Genomic DNA, 23,925 nt, shown 5'->3' with positions numbered 1-23,925 from the left:
GTAGGCAGCCTGCAACAGGACAAAACGCAGGGCATCAAATTGCCAGAGCGGGGAGAGGTCACCCAGGGACTCACGTGCAACTTCTGCTCCCATTCATGTTTTAGGATGCCTGACTGTTTTATGTGCCTTTGCCCTGAAGGAGTTAAACACAGAGAGCTGTGCCGGCTAGAGGAGCATGCAAACTTGTGACCTAAGCTGAGGCACCTTCCTGATCCACCACCTTCCTCCTTCCCTCCAGGGGTTTTTGCCTCTTGGATGGAGCCACTGGGGGCTGCAGTTCTCTTGCCAGAGGTTGCAACAATGACCAAGGTTCAAGGAGTGGGTGAGTTAACCCCCCCAGAGGCGCTGGACAGAAAGAAGGAGAAAAAACAATTAAGAGGGAGATACCAGAGAAATCAGGAACCCTGGGGAAAAGCTGCAGAGGGCGATGTTCCCAGATTTCACTTTTACCGTCGCCAGCATGCCTTCTGCCTTCTGCCAGGGGCTTGATGTGCAGCAGTCAGCTTGCAACTGCATTTATCTCCCTTGCTGCAGAAAGCTGATTCTTGAATGGCAGGCTGCTGTTAAAGGCACAGGAGCAGGCCAAGCTGGTTTCCCACAGGTCGGTTGGCAGCCAGGGTTGCCAACTTATCCAGAGGGGAACCAAGTCAGGCCTGCTCCTCTGCCTTTAACAGAGGCAGGTGGCAGAAATCAAAACAGCGAAGCTTTGTGGCATGAAGGCGCCGGCGAGCGTCATTGCATGCCATTTAAAAGCACAGGAGCGGAGGTGCCTGGAAAGTTGGCAACCTTAAGCGTAGCAGTAACTGCACATTATGATAGCGTGTTTTGAGCACACAAAGTGCTTCACGCACACCTTACCTCGACGATCCTTGCAGCTTGGAAGATGGCTGTTTCACACACACCCATTTTGGGTGTTAAAATAAGGTTCTCCACTGCATTCCCACTTCACACACGAATGGGACAGGATTGTGAGGAAACACCAGCATCAGTTCTGGGGTTGCTGACTGTCTTGCGTTGGCAACTCTGCTGTTGTTATTGCATGGTATTAAAAAGAATTATAGAGTAGGAAGGGACCTTGAGGATCATCTAGTCCAACCCCCTGCAATGCAGGAATGAAGAACCTTTACCACTGAGCTATGACCTTGGTAGAGCATGAGACTCTTAATCTCAGAGTCGTGCGTTTGAGCCCCATGTTGGGTGAAAGATCCCTGCATTGCATGACCCTCACATGACCCTTGTGGTCCCTTCCATCTCTACTTGTGATTCCATGACCCTTTCCACTAGACCCTTTCCACTAGATCCGGCCCCCATGGCAGTTTATTTCCTGGAGTAAAATCCTAAAAAAAACCTCAACAACTTCAATCCTAAAAAAAGCTGAATCCTAAAAAAAGTCAACAACTTTGGTTGGCCCTCACGGCCCTTCACTTCATCAAATCTGGCCCTCTTTGAAAAAAGTTTGGACACAACTGCCCTAGACTGTCAGAGTAAATAAGTAAATATTTACGAGCGAGATAGCCTTACAGATATCAGGAGCCTAAATGAGGCTTACTTCTGAACAGAACTTCAATTTCTCTATTTATTAGTTATATCCCACAGCTTCCTCCTAAATTGCCCAGGGTGGAAAACACGTCAGTACCAAAACAATACAATCAAAACTTCTATAAATGGTTAAAAGCAGCCTTTAAAAAAAAGTTAAGAACTAAAAGCAATCGCCAACTCTCAAAACTAATATTTTCAGCCATCAAATGACTAGGTAAAGAGGAACACTTTTCACCTAAAAGTTAATAATGAAGGAGAATGGTGCACCTCACTAGGGAGGACATTCCACAAATGGGAAGCCACTGCTAAGAAGGCCCTGTCACCTGAGTCACTGCCAACCAGACAGTTCCCAGTGGTCTCCCCTGCAGATCGTAGGGAGATGTGAAGGATTGTGTTGCGGTGATTGCAATCTTCCTCCCTGGAAGATTCAGGATGGAGGAAAGCACTTTTTCCTGCAGTGCTTAATTAAACTATGGCACTTGCTCCCACAGGAGGCAGTGATGGGCACCCACCTACATGGCATTAAAGGAGGATTAGAAAATAATCTTGAATTAGCTAAATTAACGGAGATAATTAGAAGAGAGCCAACCCAAAGGTATAAAAATGAATGGGGCATTTATAAAGAATATTTAATTAAACATCGTCCACAAGTGAAAACCTGGACATGTTTTGACTAAACTCCCCAAGCTGCAAATTAGACCAAGAATACATGAGACCAAACAAAAGAAAGAAATTGAGATAAGGAATACTGAAGCAGTGATAAGAAGAAGAAGAAGAAAAAGGATGAATCCACAATGAGGAGGTTGGAAGTCATATGGAGAAATTAAGAATTTGTGAATTAAGAAAAAAACTTAAACAATAGAAGTGTCTTTTAGGAATTTAAGGATTTGTATATATTGGTTTATTTGGAAATTTGTTGTTTCTTTTGTGTTTTATTTGGAATGTATAATTTTTGCCATGTGGGAAAATCAATTAAAAAAAGAGAATTAGGCAAATTCCCTGAGAAGAGGGCTCTCAATGGCTACTGAATCCCAGTTGCTGGAAACTGCAGAATGGCAGAAGGCTCTTTGGCTCAAATTCTGCTTGCAGGTTTTCCACAGACATCTGGTTGGCCAGTGTGGGAACAGGATGCTGGACTAGATGGGCCACTGGCTGGATCCAGCCAACTCTTCTTATGTTCTTAATGCTTTGCCCTTGATCAAGAACTGAATTTCCTTTTCAGCCCAGGAACTCCAGCCAGAAATAAAAATGGAGCAGCAGGACCCAACAGAACCGGAATCCTGGGAGAAGCTGGAGGCAGGCGAAAGGGAGCCTCAGGTTGTCCAAGTTGGGACCATCAAGGAGTTCCTGACCAGCGAAGGCCCAGCACAAGTGAAGCAGGAGCCAGAGGAAGGTTTGCACCAGCGTTGGGAAAACCAGCAGCAGGAGTTCCTGAAGACGGTGGAATCCCCTTGCTCAGGATGGAAGCACCTCAGGCTACCTGAGCCCATCTCTGAGGCAGACACAAAGGTGTTCCAGGCCTCCTTCAAGGAAATAGCTGGGGCCAGCCAGTGGCCGAAAGCAGACTGGGCAACTGCAACCGTGCTGGGCCTCCGAGGAGCTCAGAAACCGAGCAGAGGGCTGGATTCTTCAGGGAAAGGGAAGGACGAGACAGCGAGCAAAGACGCCGCCGACTCAGAGACACAACGCCAGTGCTTCCGGCGCTTCTGCTATGAGGAGGCTGAGGGGCCCCGGGACGTTTGCAAGCAGCTGTGGAAGCTTTGCCACCAATGGCTGAAGCCAGAGAAACGCTCCAAGGACCAGATCCTGGAAGTGCTGATTCTGGAGCAGTTCCTGAGCATCTTGCCTCTGGAAATGCAGAGCTGGGTCGGCGAACAAGGCCCGGAGACCTGCAGCGAGGCAGTCGTCCTGGCAGAAGATTTCCTCCTGAAGTCGGAAGGGTGGGAAGGAAAGGTGAGTGTCTTAGCTTTGGGAAACCCAGAGAGAACCCAGAAAATAGGGCAGGGATGCCGTCTATTGGCGTAAGGGGCAGAGAAATGTTTTATGTAGTTTTTATGTAGTTTTATGTAGTTTCGTGGTAGTTTTATGTAGCTTTTCAATTTCATTGTTCCGCAAGGGACAATGACAATAAAGATATCGTATTGTATCGTATTGAAATGGATGCGGCAATTCCTCAAGCTCTGGGTTTTTAAAAAATAAAATAATCTAGTTTGGCCCCAAGATAGATGGGATGGCCACATGTGTTTGCTTACGTCCAGTGTGAGGAACCTTCGGCCCTCCAGATGTGGATGAACTACAGCTGCCATTGTCCCTGTACATGTGCGAGAGAATATACATAGAAGCCTGAAACAACCTTAATAACATTGCAAAATAAATTCCAAATCTGTCACTGTAAATTATCATTCTTTTACTTTTCTGCACCACAATGTCCTATCAACATCCTTGTCATTAAGCCATCTGCACCGATACTGTTAACCTCATTGTCATTTGTTATCGTCCACTTTTTTTTTCAGGAGTCAGGGTTGTCAATAAGCTCATTTGTCAGCAGCCCTAATTCAGAACAGGACTCCTGGGCCCCCGGGAAGATGCAGCTCTCCATGGAAGCCAAGCAGGAGGGTGATGGAGAATCCCATTTCTTCGGTAAGAATTCACAAGACTTTTAATTGCTAGTTGTTACAACACAAATAAAAATGCTGTGTCCTACAATGGGGTTAGAACAAAACCATCACAGAATCATAGAATTGTAGGGTTGGAAGGAGCTCAAAGGGTCATCTTTGAGAGGTGCTTTTTGCAGTCAATAATAATAATAATAATAATAATAATAATACATCTATACCCCACCCATCTGGCTGGGTTGCCCAAGCCGCTCTTGGCAGCTTCCAAGACATAAAAATGAAATAAAACATCAAACATTAATTGTAAAAATCTGATCCAATATAAAAGTCACAATAACTTTAAAACAAACAACTTATATCAAACAAAGCAACAATCCATCAGAATCTAATATAGTGGTACCTCTGATTATGAACGCTTCTGGGTTATGCGTTGGGTTATGAGCTCCGCTAACCCAGAAGTAGTTCTCCTGGTTGCGCCCTTTGCCCTGGGATTTGAGCGGAAATCGTGCGCCAGAGGCGTGTGTGCAGCAGGAAGCACCATTAGTGAAAGCGCGTCTCAGGTTAAGAATGGTTTTGGGTTATGAACGAACCTCCAGAATGGATTCAGTTTGTAACCGGAGGTATCGCTGTAGCAAACAGTAAAATTAAACTTCAGCAAATAATAATTAAACAGTTCAACCACAGGTCAAGCGGTGTATAAATTTTATGAAATAAATATGAAATGAATAAACAAATCTGGTTGAACCCCCTGCAATGCAGGAATCATTTTAAACCTCTGTTTAAAAACCTCAAAGGTGAGTCCACCCTCTTCCACTGTTGAACAGCTCTTACTCTCAGAAAGTTCTTCCCGGTGTTTAGTCAGAATCTCCTTTCCTGTGATTTGAAGCCATTGGTTGTGGTCCTTCCCTCCAGAGCAGAAGGAAACAAGCCTCCTCCCTCTTCCATGTGACAGCCCTTGAGATATCTGAAGATGGCTATCTTATCCCCTCTCAGCCTCCTCTTCTCCGTTCTAAAAATACCCAGTTCCCTTAACTGTTCCGTTTAATGTTTGTTTCCAAACTCTTGATCATCTTGGTTGTCCTCCTCTGCACAAAAGAGACTACAGTTCTGAGCACCCTTAACAAACTATGGCCCCCAGGATTATTGGGGGGGGTGCCTCTAAAAACTGAGGGACAGAAAGTAATGGAACAGGGATGGGGAATTTCTACAAGCCTCTACAGTGGTACCTCTGGATACGAATGGGATCCGTTCTGGAGTCCCGTTCGCATCCTAAAGCGAACGCAACCCGCGTCTGTGCATGCGCAGATCACGATTCACTGCTTCCACGCAAGGACGTGACATCATTTTGACCGTCTGCGCATGCGCGAGTGGCGAAACCCGGAAGTAACGCGTTCCGTTACTTCCAGGTCACCGCGGAGCGCAACCCGAAAGCGCTCAACCTGAAGCAAATTCAACCTGAGGTATGACTGTACTTATTGTGCCATGATTTTCCTCCCCCCCCCCTTTGAAGGTGATGGGCAAGAACAGGAGAATGAAGAGGAGACATTCCAGCTGGAAAGACCTGAGCAGACAGACCTCTGTGGAATATCCCTGGAAAGAGCCAAAGGGGATTTCTTCCAGGGGCTTGATATGGGGCTGATGCCAGGAAGTCCCCCGGCGCCGGGAGGTCCTTGGGAAAACCATCCTGGGAAGGCAGCCAAACAGGCTTATCATTACGATGAAGTGGGCGCCGGCTTAGATGAAAGTCCCTTCCAGGTGGAGATTGTCAAGTTGAAGATAAAGAAAGAGCAGTCCGAGGACAGGAGCTTTAGCCAGGCCGTGCAAATGGCCGAGAAGCCATACAAATGCTTGTATTGTGGGAAGACTTCTAACTGCAAGGCCAACCTGGTCGTGCACGAGAGGACCCACACTGGAGAGAAGCCGTACACGTGCCTGGACTGCGGCAAGAGCTTCAACCGGAAGTCCACGCTGGTGAGGCACAAGAGAATGCACACGGGAGAGAAGCCCTACGAGTGCGCACAGTGCGGGAGGCGCTTCAGCATCCGGTGCAACCTCATCAATCACGAGAGAATCCACACGGGCGAAAAGCCGTACAGCTGCTCCGACTGCGGGCAGAGCTTCAGCAGGAGACTGCAGCTCGTCATCCACCGGAGGACCCACACGGGCGAGACCCCCTATAGGTGCGCCCAGTGTGGGAAGTGCTTTACTCGGCGCTCGTCCCTCCTGACACACGAGAGGATCCACACAGGAGAGAAACCAAACACGTGCACCGATTGCGGGAAAAGCTTCATTCAGAAAGGGTACCTTCTGATACACAGGAGAATCCACACAGGAGAGAGACCCTATCAATGTTCGTTGTGTGAGCAGAGGTTTCTTAATCGAAGTGATCTGCGTAGACATGAGAAAATCCACGTGGGAGCCAATCCCCCTGGATGTTAAGAGTTGTCAGAGAGGATGAGGCATTCAGCTGCCGAAAGGCAATGTGATTCCCTCAAAGTACAAATGCAGAATTTAATTTTTTAAGAGAATGTTTCCCTTAAAAATAAAGAAAACCATAGAACTGTCATTTAAAAATTAGCAACGAGGGTGTGGTCATCTTTAACGGGATGTTGGAAATGGTTGATGTACGAAACCTGAAACTTCACATTATAAAAGGTTCCTTACGAGGGCAGGGAAGCGTCTTCATCCCGAGGGCCGCATTCCATTGTGCACAACCTTCCAAGGGCCGCATGTCCATGGTGGGCAGGGTCAGAAGCAATGGATGTAATTCTTACCTTTGTGCTGTAGGCCAGTGGTTTTCAACCAGGGTGCTGTGGCACCTGGGGTGCCTTGAATGATGGTCAGGGGTGCCACAGGCAACACTGGCCTCTGTTCCTCTCTTCTTTCCCTCCCTCCTCTGATGCCCTCTCTTGTCTCTGCTTCCCAAAGGCTTGCACAGCTGTTTATTGCAACAGCCCTGGCTATAATTGAAATTGAAATACTTTATTGTCACTTGTACAACTTGTATACAGTAAGATTACATGAGCAACCCCCCACTCAGCTCTCTTAGTCTTAATTCCCCTCGTTTACTGACACCCACCCACCAAACCCGAAAGTCAGTTGACCTGTTGTTATCTTTTCATTCAGCAGCCTAACAGCCCACAGATAGAAGCTGTTCTTTACCTAATCATGCTTCTATATCTTCTGACCGAGGGCAGGAGATCAAGAAAGTGCCGGCCAGGGTGTGAATCATCCCTGAGAATTTTCCTCACTCCCCTGAGGCAACATTCTTCCGCAATGTCATCCAGTGGATTCACGGGCCAGCTTCACAAGTTCCATAAGTTCCACAAGGGAATGGTGTCTCTGAGAGGCACCTTTCTTTGGGGCAGGGGAGAAGCTCAGCGACCAGGGACAGCAGCAGTAGCTTCCCAGAGGACTTCCAAGGAGAGGAGAGGAGGCTGAGGGAACAATCCACAAGGGAGAGTGTTCAAAAAAGGGTGAGAGGCTGCCAGTTCTGCAGACAAGGAGTGACATAACTGGGCTCCTGAACCCCACATATGTTGTTGGCACCCTCCCAAATCTCATTTGGCTCAGCCAGTATGGCCATTGGCCAGGAATGATGTCATTTGTAGTCCAGCAACACCTGGAAAGCTACAGGCTCCCCATCCTTGTCACAGAGTCAGAGGTTACAAACATACCATACAGTCAAAGTACTATGATCCCACTTGAAACACTCATCTCTTCCCTCAAAGAATTCTGGGACATGTAGTTTGTTTGCTGAGAGCTACGCAGAGTGGTTTAACAATCGAGCCAAAATTCCTCAGATACCAGGAACCCGTGGCCCCCTATATATATTTTTTTTATTTTACTGCTAGTCCCACCATCCCTGACCACTGGTCATACTGGTTCCAGCTGATGGGAGTTGGAGTCCAACAACACTGGACCACAGGTTCCTCCACTCCTGGAATTATGCAAAAATACCCATCCAAAAAAATGTCTATAGCATTAAAATCTGCATTACTATCTGAGGTCACACTGGAGTGGAGATTTTAATGAGCGTTCCACTAATGGTATTAACCCAAGATGGAACCCAGCACTTACTGGTTTTAAGTTTTTGAGATGAGTCAGAAAGGTAAAGGACAATATTTACTCTGTGCCCCTAATTTACTTTTTCTTTAGCTTCTATACCAGGGGAAGGAGGCCGGTGGCCCTCCAGATGTTTTGGGGCTCAAACTTCCATCGTTCCTGACGCATTGGCCATGCTATCTGAGGCTGATCATGGACATCTATTCATTCTCATTTATTTTTTAACCTCCTGCCCTCCTTTATTAGTGTTCCTGTGTGTTTTGTTGAAACATGACAGAGACTATTGTAAGAAGTTTTTTAAAAAAATAATTTTTTTTAAAAAAAAAACCACACTTTTGGGGGGGAAAGATCTATCTCTTCTATCCCGGAATGTCCCACATTTCCTTATGATGCCCCTATTTTCATCAGTCAGTGATAATTAGAGCCTCAATATATACTAAATAGGCACACCTTTAACCTTTTACAGTAGAAGATTGCTGAGATGGTTGTATTCTTGTGATGGAACAGGGGTCCATTTGCAACTGATAATTGATTGTGGAAGGTATGTGAGGGAGGTAATGGAGGGGGGATGTTGAGCGGCGTTATTTCTCTGTGTAAAACAACTAATAAAAAAGCCTCAAAATAGAGAAAATATAGCATCCTCTGAATGAGAATCAAGCCCTGGTCTTGGCAGTGAGGGCACCAAATCCTAACCACTAGACCACCAGGAAGAATGGCAAGATAGAGGCCTCCTTTAACCAAATTTATTTCTGAATCCCTCAATGTGACCTATAGAACACGAACCACAGCAAAGCCATTGCTCCTTCTCCCTGGCAAAAAGATTCCCTGACCGGGAATCGAACCCGGGCCGTGGCGGTGAAAGCGCCAAATCCTGACCACTAGACCATCAGGGACAGATGGTGAAGGTGCTTCTCATCCCTCCCTTCCTTCAGCTGATGAGCCTTATTCTTTTTTCAAAGTGTAATTTGCTCTGCTCAAGCACAGGGGCTTACCTTAGCCTTCACTCACACCTGAAGCAACAATCCTGTCCCTACATTCACAAGACTGACACCCAGAGCCTCCCGCTGAACCTTTTGCTCAGGGAGCAGAGGACTACACACCCTTTGCAAAATACAAAAAAAAAAAAAAAAAGAGAACTGCAAGCTGCCTTCTCTGAGGCTCAAACTCAGGACCTTCAGATTATGAGACTGATGCGCTGCCTACTGCACTAAGAAGGCTACATAGAAATATGCCTGGGCACATTTCTGTAGAAACCCAGCCCAAGCATGGCTACAAGGCAGTGCTGCTGCAAGAGCTTCACTTCCAGGAGAGAGCAAGCCAGAAATCAACACTGTTAGAGCGCCAAGTCCTGAAAACTAGACCACCAGGGTTTTCTTCATGCCACCATGTGAGACTCCAAATTTCATTACTCCATTTCAGCTTCTCATAAATGAAAGTATTTGTAAAGGGAAGGTCGAGAGGGACACATCGCTCCAAAATCCTTGGGGGCTGTTCAAAATTGCAATAATAAAAAAACTCGGCTGGAATGTGTACCCCAAATCAGAAAAGGTACTGCCAGGTCCTAGGGGATGCCAGTGTGGTTGATGAGCAGAGTCAAGGAAGCTCTTAGGGTCAAGGAGGCTTCTTACAGAAAATGGAAGCCTGGCCCAATTGAAGGGAACAAAAAGGGAAACAAACTTTGGCAAAAGAAATACAAGCAGGCAAGAAGGGATGCACAGCAAGAATCTGAGGGCAAAATTTACACGTTTCTATTGTGTGAGAGAAGATCTGGGAAACTGCCTGACACTTTCCTGTAGGCCTCCTTCTCTGAGTAGAAAGCAAATATTTGCTAGCTGCATCAGTGGTGTAGAGGCATCATACAAGGTTCCCAACCTTGTGACCTGGGTTCGAGTCCCGGCTGGTGCAATCCTTCCCCTGCCTTTTATTTGTTTATTCCATTTCAATCTGTATTTCTTCTCAAAAGAGACATTCGCCTCACATGTGCAAGGTCCGCAGTCAGAAACTAGGAGGAATAATAATAATAATAATAATAATAATAATAATTTATTATTTGTACCCGCCCATCTGGCTGGGTTTCCCCAGCCACTCTGGGCGGCTTCCATAGAAACCAAAAATACACTAAAATATGTATGTCCCTTTCTTCCTATGACCATATTTCTACCATATTACCACAGCAATACAATAAAAACAAAACATAAGGGCTTCAGTCAAGAACCTCAACATTTTCAGTTGAGGGATTATCCACACTTCCTTTTGTGCCTCAGCTTCCCCCCCAGGAAAACCCGCTCTTTAGCACTCAGTCGGAGGGAATGGCAATTCCGGTTTTCCTCAGATTGACATTTGTTCCAAGCTATTGCCCTTGGAACAGAGTGGGGCAAAGGGAAAACTACTCAGGCCTGTGCTTTCTAGACACAGCACAAGTGGTGTGGACCTCAAACTAGGAAATATATTTAACCAAACGGCTTTTTAAATAGACAAGTTTTTCCTTAGTTCCTTAAATCAATTATCTGTACGGGAATCTGTTTGCCAGACAGGAGCTGTTTATGTTGAAAAGGCATTTGCAGAGGGACTGGGCCTCCACAGAGTTTTCTGCCTGGCCTAGCAAGTGAAGTTTTTTTGTTCCCTATCTATCTCCGGGGAGGTGAAGATCTTACTGAGGTGACATCTTACACTCAAGCTTGGGGAAATTGCACAATAAGCCGTGTTTTCAGCTGGGGGAAGAAGCAAAGACACAGAGGAGGGCACAGTTTCTGTAGTGTAGTGGTTATCACGTTCGCCTCACACGCGAAAGGTCCCCGGTTCGAAACCGGGCAGAAACATACCTGTTATTTTTGTAGGATATTTTTCCTCAGAATCATGCTCACAGCAGCAAATAGCACTAATGCAAGGAAATTGTTTTAAAGTACTGCAAAACAGCAATAAAATATCGCTGAAGCAGGGAGAACCGTTGCTCCCCTAGATGAACTATAACCCCCAGATTCCCACTTTCCTTTTTTAAAAAAGAGTCAGTTGCATTTGTACAAGCTGAGACATGAAGTCAAAGCAATGGGCTCCATTTTTATCAATTCTGGTGTAAGAGAAACTCGCTTGCTCCTTCCTTTGAAACTTTTAACTTTGCTCCCCATTGGAAAACCCGTGGGTGCCCCTGCTGCCACTGACAGAGGGCGTATGGCAAGGGTGTCTCATGATGATGTTGGGACCAGGGCTGCCCTAAGACCCTATCCTACCTGAGGGTGGGGCCTTCCGGAACAGATTGGGGGAGAGGAAATGGAAATCCTGGTGTGGCAGCAGAATGACAACAGCGCTTCCTTCAGTACTACTCATTGCATTTTGAAACATGTTACACAGGTGTAACAGGGGAGGGGATCGTGACAGGGATGTCATAGTCCCTTGTTTTACTGTCTGGAACAGCGTGGCCTTGAGATACTCAAAACAATATTTGCATTAGAAATGAATCTTCTAGAATCTTCCAGCACTTTCCAGTTTCCGCCCTCAGACTTTAGTCATGACAGAAGGAGCCAGACGAGGACCTGTCAGAGGCCAGGGTCCTCACCCCCACTCAGTCAGGAAGTTCACAGCTTGACTTGGGCCACTCATACTTCCTCAGCTAACCCAACTCACACGAGTTGTTGTGAGGATAAAACGATGAAGTGCAGGGAGAAGAGGCAAACCAAAACATATACACTGGGCTGAATTCAATGACCCCATTCTGCTAGTGCAGAGCTTTCCAAACTGTGTCGGCTGGAAAGGGGTTAGTTTAACCTCTGGTTTGCCAGTACAGTGGTACCTCAGGTTAAGAACTTAATTCGTTCTGGAGGTCTGTACTTAACATGAAACTGTTATTAACCTGAAGCACCACTTTAGCTAATGGGGCCTCCTGTTGCCACTGCTGCACGATTTCTGTTCTCATCCTGAAGCAAAGTTCTTAACCCGAGGTAATATTTCTGGGTTAGTGGAGTTTGTAACCTGAAGCGTATGTAACCCGAGGTACCACTGTAAAACTGAATTGCTGCCGTGTTGCTGCGAAACGACATGTGTCTAAAAAGTGTGTCGCCAACATGAAGTTTGGAAAGCTCTGTGCTACTGGAAAACCACCCTATCCCATCTCCCCCAAATACACCCTGGGGTGTTAAGAGAGCCCCCAGATCAGGGTTCGGGAGGGGGAGAAGTGATATTGTTCCGTAGGGGAAGCAGAAATTCTTACACTGACAGAGCAATCTCTGTAGCTGTACACTGAATTGCACTCACCACCTCCAGTTCTTTGGAGTGGGGTCGAGGAGGGTTATCCATTTGTTCGGTCCTTCTTTTTATTTTGCATTTTGTGTTCTTGTATTTTTATGCTGTGAACCACCCTGAGATAAAGGACGGCATGCAAATTTAATGCATAAATAAAATTTGAAGGGAAGGTGGAATAGAAATGAAACCTTAGATAAAACCACCATGACCTTTCATAATTACTGGTATTCGTTTATTTACATATTTTTATCCCACCTTCTGAGTGGAAAAAAGGTTTTGTAGAAAGGCAGAAACCCCATCATGAATACATATTAAAACAATACAATATGAAATATGTAACATAATCAGCAGATCCTGATGTTGATCTTTCTCCCCACCCCCCACCTTTGTCCCTGATATCGATCTTCACCCACCCTGGTGGGGAAGGGGGGTGCCCCATGTTGGGGTTTGACTTAAGTGCCGAAATGTCTTAGGCCAGCCTTGATGCTTATTGTGGCGTTTGCCCGTTCTTTTTAAAATGTCTGTACAGGGGGAGAGAAAGAGTTAATAGGTAGACCAATAGAAAAGCCAGAGACTGAGCCTACCTGTTTTTAAAAGGGCTTAGCCAGAGGTTTGGGTTGGTTGGTTGGTTGGTTAGGAAAGGCAGTTGGGAAAGCAGTTGACAGACAGTTGGAAATAGAGACAGTTAGTGCAGTTGGTTCTTATGTGAGGGGAGGTAGAAGAGTTAGAGACAGGATAAAATAAGACTAAGAAGGTAAACAGTAACAACGTTTTGAATGCAGTTAAAGTTTATTTGTGTTTGCACTAAACTACACTCTTCTTTGTTAACTTAAGAACCTGACTGAGTCTAAGTGATTTACCGGGGAGGACCTGGTTGGTGGCAGCAGATTAGTGGTGTACGGGTCAATAGCCCGTGAGACGACTGGGGGCTCCGTATGAATGCCACACTTACTGAGATGTTTTCCTTCACGTTTAGAAATGCGTCAATAAATAGAAATTTTATGAAAGATTGACAGAGAAACTGAGGGAAGTCAAAAATCGAAGAATGAGTGCAAAATAATTTGTTGATTGTATAAAATTTGTTTGGAAAATGAATATTTTTTTTTTTAAGAGATCTTTTCCTTCACAAAAGTTTATTATGTGTTTTTTTTAATGTAAATTCTTTGGTAATGCAAGCCACCTTGAGCATGGCTTAAAAATGGGAAGGCAGCATACAAATAAATGAAGATAATGATGATTATCTCCAGGTAAGGCTAGGAGTTTGGAACCCTGGAGAACTGCTGCCAGTTAAGAGCAGACAACACTGAGCTCCATTATTTAATAATAATAATAATAATAATAATAATAATAATAAGTATTTGTTCCTTTTTTTCAAAAAATGAAACTCAAAAGCACCTTACAAAATCTGAACACTACAAACAAGGATAAAAGCAGCCTAAAATATGCAAATAGTGTAGAATTTCTTTGGACTCTGGGTGAGGACCTATAGGCGGAGAGGCAAGGTGTCAGAAGGAAAATGAATGAATATTGATTTATATATATATATTAGTAATTTTGTATTAATGTAACATTTTTATATGTTGCCTAAGATGGTTGAGAGTAAAGCAATGACACTTGCAATAAGTTATCTGAACCATTGAGGTGGCAGCGAGGCAGCCTGTTCTTCTCTCACTGATTCTTCCTTAGGTCACTCCCTGTAGAGTGTTATTTTCCCAGGCTTTCCTTCATTCTTCTTCAATCAGTTAGTGTTTGATCTTCCTTTCGTTAACCATGATGGACACATGTAAGCTTGTACTCAGAATGGCTTTGTTTGCAAGGAGTATTAAATCTTATGTTTCTCTGTTCTTTGAACCAACAGCATTACCCAAGTATTTATTTCTGCGTTCTGCGGCAATATAGATCCCAAACTCTAATAAAAATACCTTATTTCCCTCTGCGTTGGAACGGAATTATTCCAGTGACTATATATGATCATGGACAGGATTGAAAAAAAAATTTTTTAAGATGACTGGTGCTCATTTTGAAGCCAGTTCCAAAGCTTTGGTCACCAGTCCTGCAGAAGAAGTAGATTTACGTATATGAAGACCAACAGAGAGTCATGGGAGATGCCTTAGAGACAAAAGCCATATTTATGAGGAAGATGCAGAGTCACAGATGCAGGAACTGTATACTTTAAAACTGCATACACAACCATGCATTTAAAGAGCCTGACCCCCCCATAAAAGAATCCTGGGAACTATAGTTTGTCAAGGGTGCTGGGAATTGTAGCTCTATGAGGGTATGCTGGAATATTTGGGGGGAATTATGTGCTTTAAATATATGTTGTGTATGGAGCTCAACTTTTCCCATCAAACAAAGACTTCTGAAGATGTTCTTTCAAAGGTCCTGTTTCTATACGTTTTGCCAAAACACAGCTGTACCTTGGTTGACAAACGCCTTGCGACTTGAACATTTTGGCTCCCAAATGCCACAAATCCAGAAGTGAGTGTTCCGGTTTGCGAACATTCTTTGGAACCCAAACATCCAGCGTGGCTTCCACGGCTTCTGACTGGCTGCAGGAACTTCCTGCAGCCAATCAGAAGCCGTGCCTTGGTTTCCAAACGTTTTGGAAGTTGAACGGAATCCCGGAATGGATTCTGTTTGACTTCCGAGGTACCACTGTATCCAGAACAGCATCCTTTTTCAACCTGGTGCCAGATATTTTGGATTACAACTCATCAGCCCCAGTCAGCCCAGCTGGATGGCACCAACTTAATGAAGGCTCCAATGGAGTTCCAAGGATGTTTTCTGTACTGTAATTTCCAATTCTACACCATTACTCCCAGCCAACATGAAAAGCCCCCAGCAGTTACATCTGAACAGGTAAAGGTTTAAAATAACTGTTGACCACAGACTGGGAGGAGTGACTGGTATTATGTAGGGAGTTCAGAACGGCTGTAGGTCTTCAAGGATACCACTGCAGAAATTCAAAATGTTCTCCTCTCCCATCTAAATCACTCTACACCTGTTAGAATACAGACCCAGAGCCAATGAGAAGAAGAGTTTGGATTTGATATCCCGCTTTATCACCACCCGAAGGAGTCTCAAAGCGGCTCACATTCTCCTTTCCCTTCCTCCCCCACAACAAACACTCTGTGAGGTGAGTGGGGCTGAGAGACTTCAGAGAAGTGTGACTAGCCCAAGGTCACCCAGAAGCTGCTTGTGGAGGAGTGGAGACGAGAACCCAGTTCACCAGATTACGAGTCTACCGCTCTTAACCACTACACCACACTGGCACACAATGAGCAACTGCAAACACTGAGACTCTGTGTAAGGCGATGTTGGCTGTTCACGTGCCATCATCCTCAAAACATACATTTATTCCATAGCGGGGGGGGGGGGGAGAGAGAATGCATCATGTACATAGGAAGCTGTATTATTGCACTAATCACTCACCATTGGCCCATCTAACTTAGTAATGTCCACATTGACTGGCAGCAGCTTACCAGGGATTCAGACAGATTTCCAGAACTACCTGGAAATACCAGAGAATGAACCTTGGTTCCTCTGCTTGCAAGACATACTCTACCACTGAGCTATGGCCACGGTTCCAAGACAGGCAGAGACCAACAACAACAACAAACCCATGGGTGGCTATTTAGACAGTTCCTGAAACACGTTTCCCTTCCCATTGCCACCCCATTCCAGTGACATTACATTATGTTCCCCTCAGTTCTCTGGATCGTAAGCCAAACTCTTCCCTAGGACGTGAATATCCCTAGGATGCCTCTCCCGGGTGGATTTTCATGTGCCTATGAAAAACAGAGGAGCTACAAAACCTTTTCTCGCACACCAAGCACTCGTATGGCTTTTCTCCCGTGTGGATCCTCTCGTGCACAACAAGGTTGGATTTCTTACTGAAGCTTTTTTCACAGTACGAGCATTGGTGGGGCTTCTCTCCCGTGTGCACGATGGTGTGTTTCCGAAGGTGAGAGCTGGAGACAAAGCTCTTCCCGCACTCGGAGCAGCCGTACGGTCTCTCCCCGGTGTGGGTCCTCTGGTGTATGACGAGGCGCGATCTCTGGCTGAAGCTTTGCCCGCAGTCCAGGCAGTGATACGGCTTCTCTCCGGTGTGTGTCCTTCTATGGGTCTTCAGCTGGAAGCTGGTCCTGAAGCTCTTCCCGCACTCGGTGCACTCGTAAGGCTTCTCTCCCGTGTGCGTTCTCTTGTGTTTGATAAGGGAGGCGATCTCCCTGAAGCTGTTGCCGCAGTCGGAGCACTCATGCGGTTTCTCGCCCGTGTGGGTCCTTTTGTGAATCACGAGCTGGAAGCTGATCCGGAAGCTTTTCCCGCACTCGGAGCACTCGTACGGCTTCTCTCCCGTGTGGGTCCTCTCGTGTTTCACCAGAGAGGCTCTCTCGCTGAAGCCTTTGCCGCAATCGGAGCACTTGTGCGGCTTCTCACCGGTGTGCGTCCTCTTGTGGAGTTTAAGGTGGCAGCTGATCCGGAAGGTTTTCCCGCAGTCAGGACATTCGTAGGGCTTCTCTCCCGTGTGGGTCCTCTCGTGTTTAATGAGGGCGCCCCTCTCGATAAAGCTCTTGCCGCAGTCTGAACATTTGTGGGGCTTTTCTCCCGTGTGGATTCTCAGGTGCTTAACAAGTATCCCCTTTTCGCCGAAGGCTTTTCCGCACTCTGTGCACTCGTACGGCTTCTCCCCCGTGTGCGAACGCTCGTGTTTGATCAGGGTGGATTTTGCATTGAAGCTTTTGCCACAACTCGGGCATTTGTACGGTTTCTCCCCCGTGTGGATTCTCTTGTGTTTAACAAGGTTTGTTCTCCAGCTGAAGCTTTTCCCGCACTCGGAGCAGATGTACGCTTTCCCTCCGGCAGGAGTCCTCTCGTGGGGAAGCAGGGATGCTTTGCTGCTGTTAGAGATTTTTCCACAAAGCGTGTATTTATGCAGTTTATCTTTTGCTCGTATTTGCTGACCCTCAGGCAGATCAATGTCCAGGTGACATTGCTGTCCACTGTTGGAACTCGGCTTTTTCCTAAATGGGAAGGTCGTTTCATAAAAGTTTTGGCCCCCTTCCCCATACAGGAAGCCTTGCTTTACGCTCTTCCCCAAGTGCCAGTCTACCCCCTGTTGACTTCCAGACTTTTCGTCCATCCCAGGCCCCCAGAAAAACATTCCTTCAGCTCTTTCCAACCGTGTGCCACAGGCATCCATGTTCCCAGGTTTTTCCGGCTCAAAGGTCTCTTCCTCGTTCTTCAGTACCTGACCATCATATTCTGAAACAAACAGAGACCCGCTTATTTATTTTGTAAGTATTGTAAGAACTCATAAATCCTGCAACATAATGTATCAACACAGAGTACTCCCTTTCAGGATTCTAGTCACCCCGATCCACCCCCCCCACCCCGCACAATCAATAAACTTTCCATGACCATGGCTCAGTCCTCATTAGGCGGTTTTGGAATTCCCCACACCACACACACATATTATCATCAAATTGTAGAGTTGGAAGGGACCCTAAGGATCATCTAGTCCAACCCCCTGCAATACAGGAATATGCTACTCTCCCAAATGGGGATTGAACTTGCAGCCTTGGCATTATCAGCACCACGGTCTAACCAACTGAGCTATCTTCACATTTAGATTCCCCCACCACCAATACTTCTTCAAATCTTCAGGCTCCCCCAAGTTCACAGACACTTTCCCCTTGTGTGTGGATGGTGCCATTTGGGCTACCTAAATAATCAGTACCTGAAGAACTGAGATTATCAATTATATTACGATTACTGCTGAGAAACGTGTTAAGATGAAGGAACATTTGGCAAACCCTCACCGTGATCAACTCCCACCCAGAAAGGATGTGTGGAACCAGAATTGGCCTCCACAGTCACTTATGGACTCAAGACCGTGTTCATGGAAGACAATCTTACTCAGCTATGAGTGATGGCCAGAGAAGACTATTCCTATTGTTGGAGAATTGAGATCATCGTCATTATAGTTTGCAAACCGCTGCTGGCATATAACATCTTGCACTATCTACAGAGGCTTCAAGAAGATCCCAGGGAGGTATTTAGGCTGGTTGATAAAGGACAGCCTGGTATATATCATTTCCCCCTTTATCTGGTTGCAGTGAGTTCTTTAAGCAGGGAAAGAGAGGGTGCAAGACAGGGATACACTCTGTTGCAGTGAGTTGTTGCTTCCCCTGGTGGCACTGAATGTGTCTGGCTGGGAGGTGGCCATCACAGAATTCAGCATCCCACCATGAGGACCAGAAGTGAGCCACCCCTGGTTCAAATCCTTACCTGCTGAGCTTGCCTCCCAGTCATACTCTTGCTTGACCTCCAGGGGGAGCTGCAACTTTACAATGTCCAATGGATCTTCCTCCGATTTCGGGGATTTTACAGTCACAGCATCAAGGGCCCCTGGCGTCTGAAACAGAAAATGGAGACATGGTTAAGGCACAACAAAATGCTTGCAAGGATTAATGCTTTGGTCTGCTTTCCACTCCCTCTACATTTAGCTCCCCCTTGCCAAGCTAGCCAGCTCAACAGAAGTAAAGATAAAGAGCCTCAATTCCCCCAACCCCTGTCTAAAATTGTGAAGGCAGGAAATGTCTCCATGTAGGTATATCCAAGTTGTTTGCAGGTCTATCTTTCCTAGGGCAACAGGATGGCCAGGGATGCATCACAGCTCTCCAGATAGACAACCTGCCTGTCTGAGCCAGGTATTTGCCAGTTTGGGGCTCTGTCAAGGTTCAAACAGCCCCTGTGCCTTTATGCAATTAACAGAAGGTTCATTTCCATGACATGAAACCAAGGAAGTTGCAGCTGCCGATTTCCACAGAGTAAATCGCTCTTGGCTCTTGAAAGCACAGCAGGCCACACTGCTTCTCACTACCACTCCATCTAGCTGACAGCCATCAGACCCAAGCACCTGGCTGCCTTGGCATCACCCATTGGCACCTGCTCTAGAATCAGCAGCTCCTGATATCTTCCCTTTGGCATCTACCCTTCTCCAAATCCACAGATAGCCCAGAGGAAGCTGCCTTGTACTGAGCCAGATCTTTGGTCCATCTAGCTTACTAATGTCTACACTGATTGGCTCTCCAGGGTTTCAGGTGAGTTTCTTTCCTAGCCCTACCTGGAGATGCCAGAGATTGAACCTGGGACCTTCTGAATGCAAGGCAGATGCTCCTCTACTGAGCTATCCCCCTTCCCTAAGTTTCTGAAGTCATCTGAATACCTCTTGCAGCCCATCAGCATCCTGGTAACAAAACTGATGGAAGTGCTGGGGTTGGTCCTCCACGTCAGCTTCCTCCTCCAGTATCTCTTCCTTCACTTTCACACAAGTGTCCAGGTTTTCATGGGCCTCTCCACACACATCAAGATGGGTTCGAGCTGTACCCTCTCCTCCTGGCCCCTGCATGTCAGCAACTCTCTTCAAGGAGACCTGACATTCCATTGTGTCATCCTCTGGCCATGAATCAGGCTGCTGGGAGCTGCTCCTCTCTTGTGGGGGTGACTCTACCGTCTTTAGGAAATCCTGCCATTGACTCTCCCAGCGTTGCTGCAACCCTTCCTCGGGCTCCTGCTTAACTCGTGGAGGGCCTTCCCCAGTCAGAAACTCACGGACAGTCCCAACCTGGACAACATGGCTGTCTCCGTCTTCTGCCACTGAGATGTCTTCTGATTTGGCTACAGAAGGTTCCTCTTCCTCCATCTTTATTCCTAGCTGTGCTTCCAGGACTAAAAAATAAATTGAGGCTTGTTTACAACAACCTGCCACAATGGGGGGGGGGTACCCTGACAGTAGGAAATGAGATAACCGAAACATGAGGAATAGCATATACGGTAAAATTGACAGAGCTTGTTGGAAGGAAAGCAACATTATATTTGTTTTATGGGGAAATGTATATTTATAAAGTATTAGGTGCAATAAAATACAGGAAAATGCAAAGCTATATACTTTTGTTGGGGGCTGTAAGTCAGTAACATGAACAATTATTTTTGGAATTTGCCATGCCTGTTTTTATTGTGTGTGTGTGTGTGTGTGTGTGTGTGTGTGTGTGTGTGTAATCTTCTCTTATTGGTACTGCACTTTGATACTGCTTCTTCAGTGATAACAAAGGTGCAAAAAGAAAAAAGGAGCTTTAATGAGTGCACAATGCAATTTTTAAATTATTGTTTTATTCTATACAAACACTGATATTTATATGCAATGCAATAGTGATCTAAATCTATCATAAAGCTATAAAAGTAGCATGGAAAATATGTTAGGGCAGGTTCTTACAGTCAACAAATATTTGCACAGTGCAGCAATAAATAATGAGTAGATAATTAAAAGGACAATATAACTATTAGAGCTTTTGTAAAATGCTGAGAGTGGAATTCAATAGCACTAAGCGGGGTTTGCCTGTCCTGAATCTTCCGACCTTCGGCTACATTAGAAGGCCCCAAATTCTACTATTATGAGGGAGAAAAATATATGCCTGTTTGCTTTCTCTGCACCATGAACAATCTCTATCATCCCTCACGCCAATGACTTGCCTTTTTTCTAAACTAAACAGCCCCGAACATTGTAAGCACTATTCAGTATCAGAGGCAGGGTGGAGGCAACCCTAACAAGCTTCCCAGTTGACCACATGAAGAACTGGATGCAGGAGTAGATGGGCCTTTTATGTTTGGTCAGATCCAGCAGGGCAACTCTCATGTTGTCAAGCACAGCAAAGCAACTCATTGTGCCTTAAACAAATCAACAAATGCCTGGGGTAAATTTGGCCACCTTTTAAGGTGCCACATGACGTCCTGCTGTTCTTGCTCCAACAGACTGTCATGTGGCAATGAATCCCACAGGTTCTGGGCAGCTCCACAGAGCGTTCTGTGCCTGATTTCACCAAGGGCAATCTATTTGCTGGAAGCGGAGGCAGCTTCCCTCAGAAGAAATATGCTATGGGGTCTTGGTAGGGGGTTGGATTGCATGACCCTTGAGGGTCCCTTCCAACTCTACAATTATTCTCTGGTGACACCAGCCTTGGTGGACCTGGCGCATACTCCAGATGTGGGTGGGCTCCAGCTGCTTTGGGTACCAGGCAATGGAAAATCTGGAGGGAACCGGGTTCCCCTCCAGAGATCTAGGGCAAGTGGGGCTTTGAAGGAAAGAACCAGCACCTTGACGTTAACCTAGAAACAAGTTTGCCCATGGCCTTGATTGGGCTGCTTAGAGCAGGGGCAGGCAACCTAAGGCCCAGGGCCAGATGCAGGCCAATCAGTTTCTCAATCCGGCCCGCGGACGGTCCAGGAATCAGCGTGTTTTTACATGAGTAGAACGTGTCCTTTTATTTAAAATGCATCTCTGGGTTATTTGTGGGGCAGAGGAATTCGTTCATTCCCCGCCCCCCAAAAAATATATAGTCTAGCCCACCACATGGTCTGAGGGACACTGGACCGGCCCACGGCTGAAAAAGGTTGCTGACCCCCAACCTTGTGCCTCCAGATGTTTTTGGCCTACAACTCCCATCATCCCTAGCTAGCAAGACCAGTGGTCAGGGATGATGGGAGTTGTAGGCCAAAAACATCTGGAGGCACAAGGTTGGGAAACACTGGTTTAGAGTGAGGGAAGGAGCAATAAAGGGGGCTGGTTGCATCTATATGCACAGCAACATTTGCACCCTTTTGATCTGGAGGGTGCCTCTCTCTCTCTCTCTCTCTGCAGCCACGGGTTTTGGGCTCTCCCCCCCCCCACCTTGCAGCTGTGCTCTATCCCCTCCCTCCTGCTGTTCCTGCACCCAGGCATCCATTCGGCTTCGACTCACCTGCTCCCAGCAGCCCTTGCAAGGCACCCTGAGCCCCTCTGCTGCAGCCTCCCAAACTCCTCCACGTTTCTCAGAGAAAGGGGAGGGGGCAGGAAGGTGGCTTCTCTTGCCACACCTCCCCCTTCCTCGGCTTCAGTGGACGCTCTAAGCGCCAGGGCTCTGTGCGTTTAACCCCATGAGTCCCTCTGAGAGAGAGAGAGAGAGAGAGAGAGAGAGAGAGAGAGGAGCCAACTCCTAGGGACCGAAGTCCCTTCACCAATAAAATATTTGACATGGCTGCCCTCCCCCCCAAGTTGATAGGCTTTGCCTTTCAAACGTTTTGTGTGTGTTGCATCATGTGATTATGTGGGGCAGGCTTACCTCCCCCCGCCCCCGCCCATATTTTATTTCAGTTGGAGAGAGATGGCTAACCGCCTGGAAAATATGCAAAAACATAAAGAAGAGCCTTGCAGAATTAGAGCACAAGATTCCAGCTAGTTCAGCCACCCTGGCTCCCAAGGTGGCCTGCAAGAGATGTTTACAGTGGACGGGTCTCCGTCTGGAGGTTGTGGATGCTTTAGTTGCGATTCCAGCATTGCAAGGGGTTGGACTGGATGATCCTTGGGGTCCCTTCCAATTCTACAATTCTACGCATTTCTGCTTTGCTACACTGAGCGATCCCCCCTCTTCTCCCCACCCCATTGTTCTGGGGGTTCTCCAGCCCCTCTAACCGTTCTGGGGAGGGGACCTCAATGAGCTTGTGGGAACTCTTATCGTACTGCCTTCTGCTATTGTTCAGGGTCAGCTGAATCTGGCTTTCCCCCAAAAAATCTTAAAAATAATCAGCTCAATGCTTAATTGTGCAGGATCTCTGGTAGTTTTTATCAGGTTTTCTTGGGTAAAATGTTCCTGATCCTTATAGCTTACAATAAATATGTGTTTCCCAAACTTTTCATAGCCAGAGTACCTACTTTCTAATTATGTTCAAAAGGCTTGTCACTGAAAATAGACAAGCCCGTAGCAGTGATTCACTCAAGAGGTGCAAATGAGACATACTGTATGGCGGTTTGCCATTCATTGCTTTGAGGCATTGTCTTGTCACCACAGGTAACCCTTGCAACGAAGTCTGGAAACCTCTCTTTTTTAGGACTGTTTAGTATAGAGGCCAGGACTAGGAACTTTTCCCCAGCCCTGAGGGCCGCATTCTGTTCTGTGCAACCCTCTGAGGGCCATATTCCAGTGACGAGTGGAGGCGACAACCAAATGCAGAAAAGAATGTAATTTCCCCCCTTTGTACGGTAGGCTGCTTTTTACACACACTTGTACACCCCTCACCATCCCCAGTTCAGACAAGGAAGAAACAAAACTGTTTTATTTCTCATTATCTGGTACTTATCTAACTTGGACTGCAAGCACTCCATGCATTTAAACCACATGGCTTCCTCCTCGAAATCCTGGGCTCTATAATTCACTCTGGGGTGTATGGGGTGTTAGGGGAAGGGTAATACCTCTAGCGAGGGAAACATCATGCTCCTCCTGAGGTAGTTTGTCCACCTTTGGTCACCACCCTGCACTCAGCTCTCTTGTGGCTCCTAGAAGCGGTCAACATGTAACAGCGGCCACACCCTGGGGAACAACTTCAACTGTCCAGCTAAACCAGGTGAGGGGAGCCAATGGGTCTCAAACCC

General features: G+C 46.4%; 2 protein-coding genes across 2 annotated transcripts in view; one reads left to right on the top strand and one right to left on the bottom strand.

Moving 5' to 3' along the window:
- Window positions 1-189: 189 nt before the first annotated feature.
- LOC310837489 (uncharacterized protein) lies at window positions 190-6,731 on the top strand. The gene is made up of 4 exons (XM_083724152.1): window positions 190-322; window positions 2,762-3,492; window positions 4,053-4,179; window positions 5,665-6,731. Exons 1-4 carry the CDS (start codon window positions 256-258, stop codon window positions 6,591-6,593), a joined length of 1,854 nt encoding a protein of 617 aa, XP_083580278.1. The 5' UTR covers window positions 190-255; the 3' UTR covers window positions 6,594-6,731.
- Window positions 6,732-15,775: 9,044 nt separating this feature from the next.
- Window positions 15,776-23,925, bottom strand: part of LOC310835818 (uncharacterized protein) — a 28,509-nt gene continuing 20,359 nt past the window's right edge. Inside the window, exons 5-7 of the mRNA XM_083720800.1 lie at window positions 19,690-20,192; window positions 18,750-18,876; window positions 15,776-17,723 (exon numbers count right to left, since the gene is read on the bottom strand). Of these exons, the coding sequence (XP_083576926.1) occupies window positions 16,213-17,723; window positions 18,750-18,876; window positions 19,690-20,192 (2,141 nt within the window). The 3' untranslated portion in view covers window positions 15,776-16,212. The remainder of the gene's footprint in view (window positions 17,724-18,749; window positions 18,877-19,689; window positions 20,193-23,925) is intronic.

This window comes from Podarcis gaigeae (genome assembly GCF_964106915.1).
Source record: "Podarcis gaigeae genome assembly, chromosome: 2".
NCBI lineage: Eukaryota > Metazoa > Chordata > Lepidosauria > Squamata > Lacertidae > Podarcis > Podarcis gaigeae.
The sequence above is the reverse complement of the archived record's forward strand: the minus strand, read 5'-3'. Positions and strand labels throughout refer to the sequence as shown.

Bases quoted from the DNA above. Each gene is read 5' to 3' on its own strand.
- LOC310837489 (XM_083724152.1), top strand. From the start codon at position 256: ATGGAGCCACTGGGGGCTGCAGTTCTCTTGCCAGAGGTTGCAACAATG. The intron at 323-2,761 runs GTGAGTTAACCC...TTTCCTTTTCAG, and splicing joins GACCAAGGTTCAAGGAGTGG to CCCAGGAACTCCAGCCAGAA. The intron at 3,493-4,052 runs GTGAGTGTCTTA...TTTTTTTTTCAG, and splicing joins CGGAAGGGTGGGAAGGAAAG to GAGTCAGGGTTGTCAATAAG.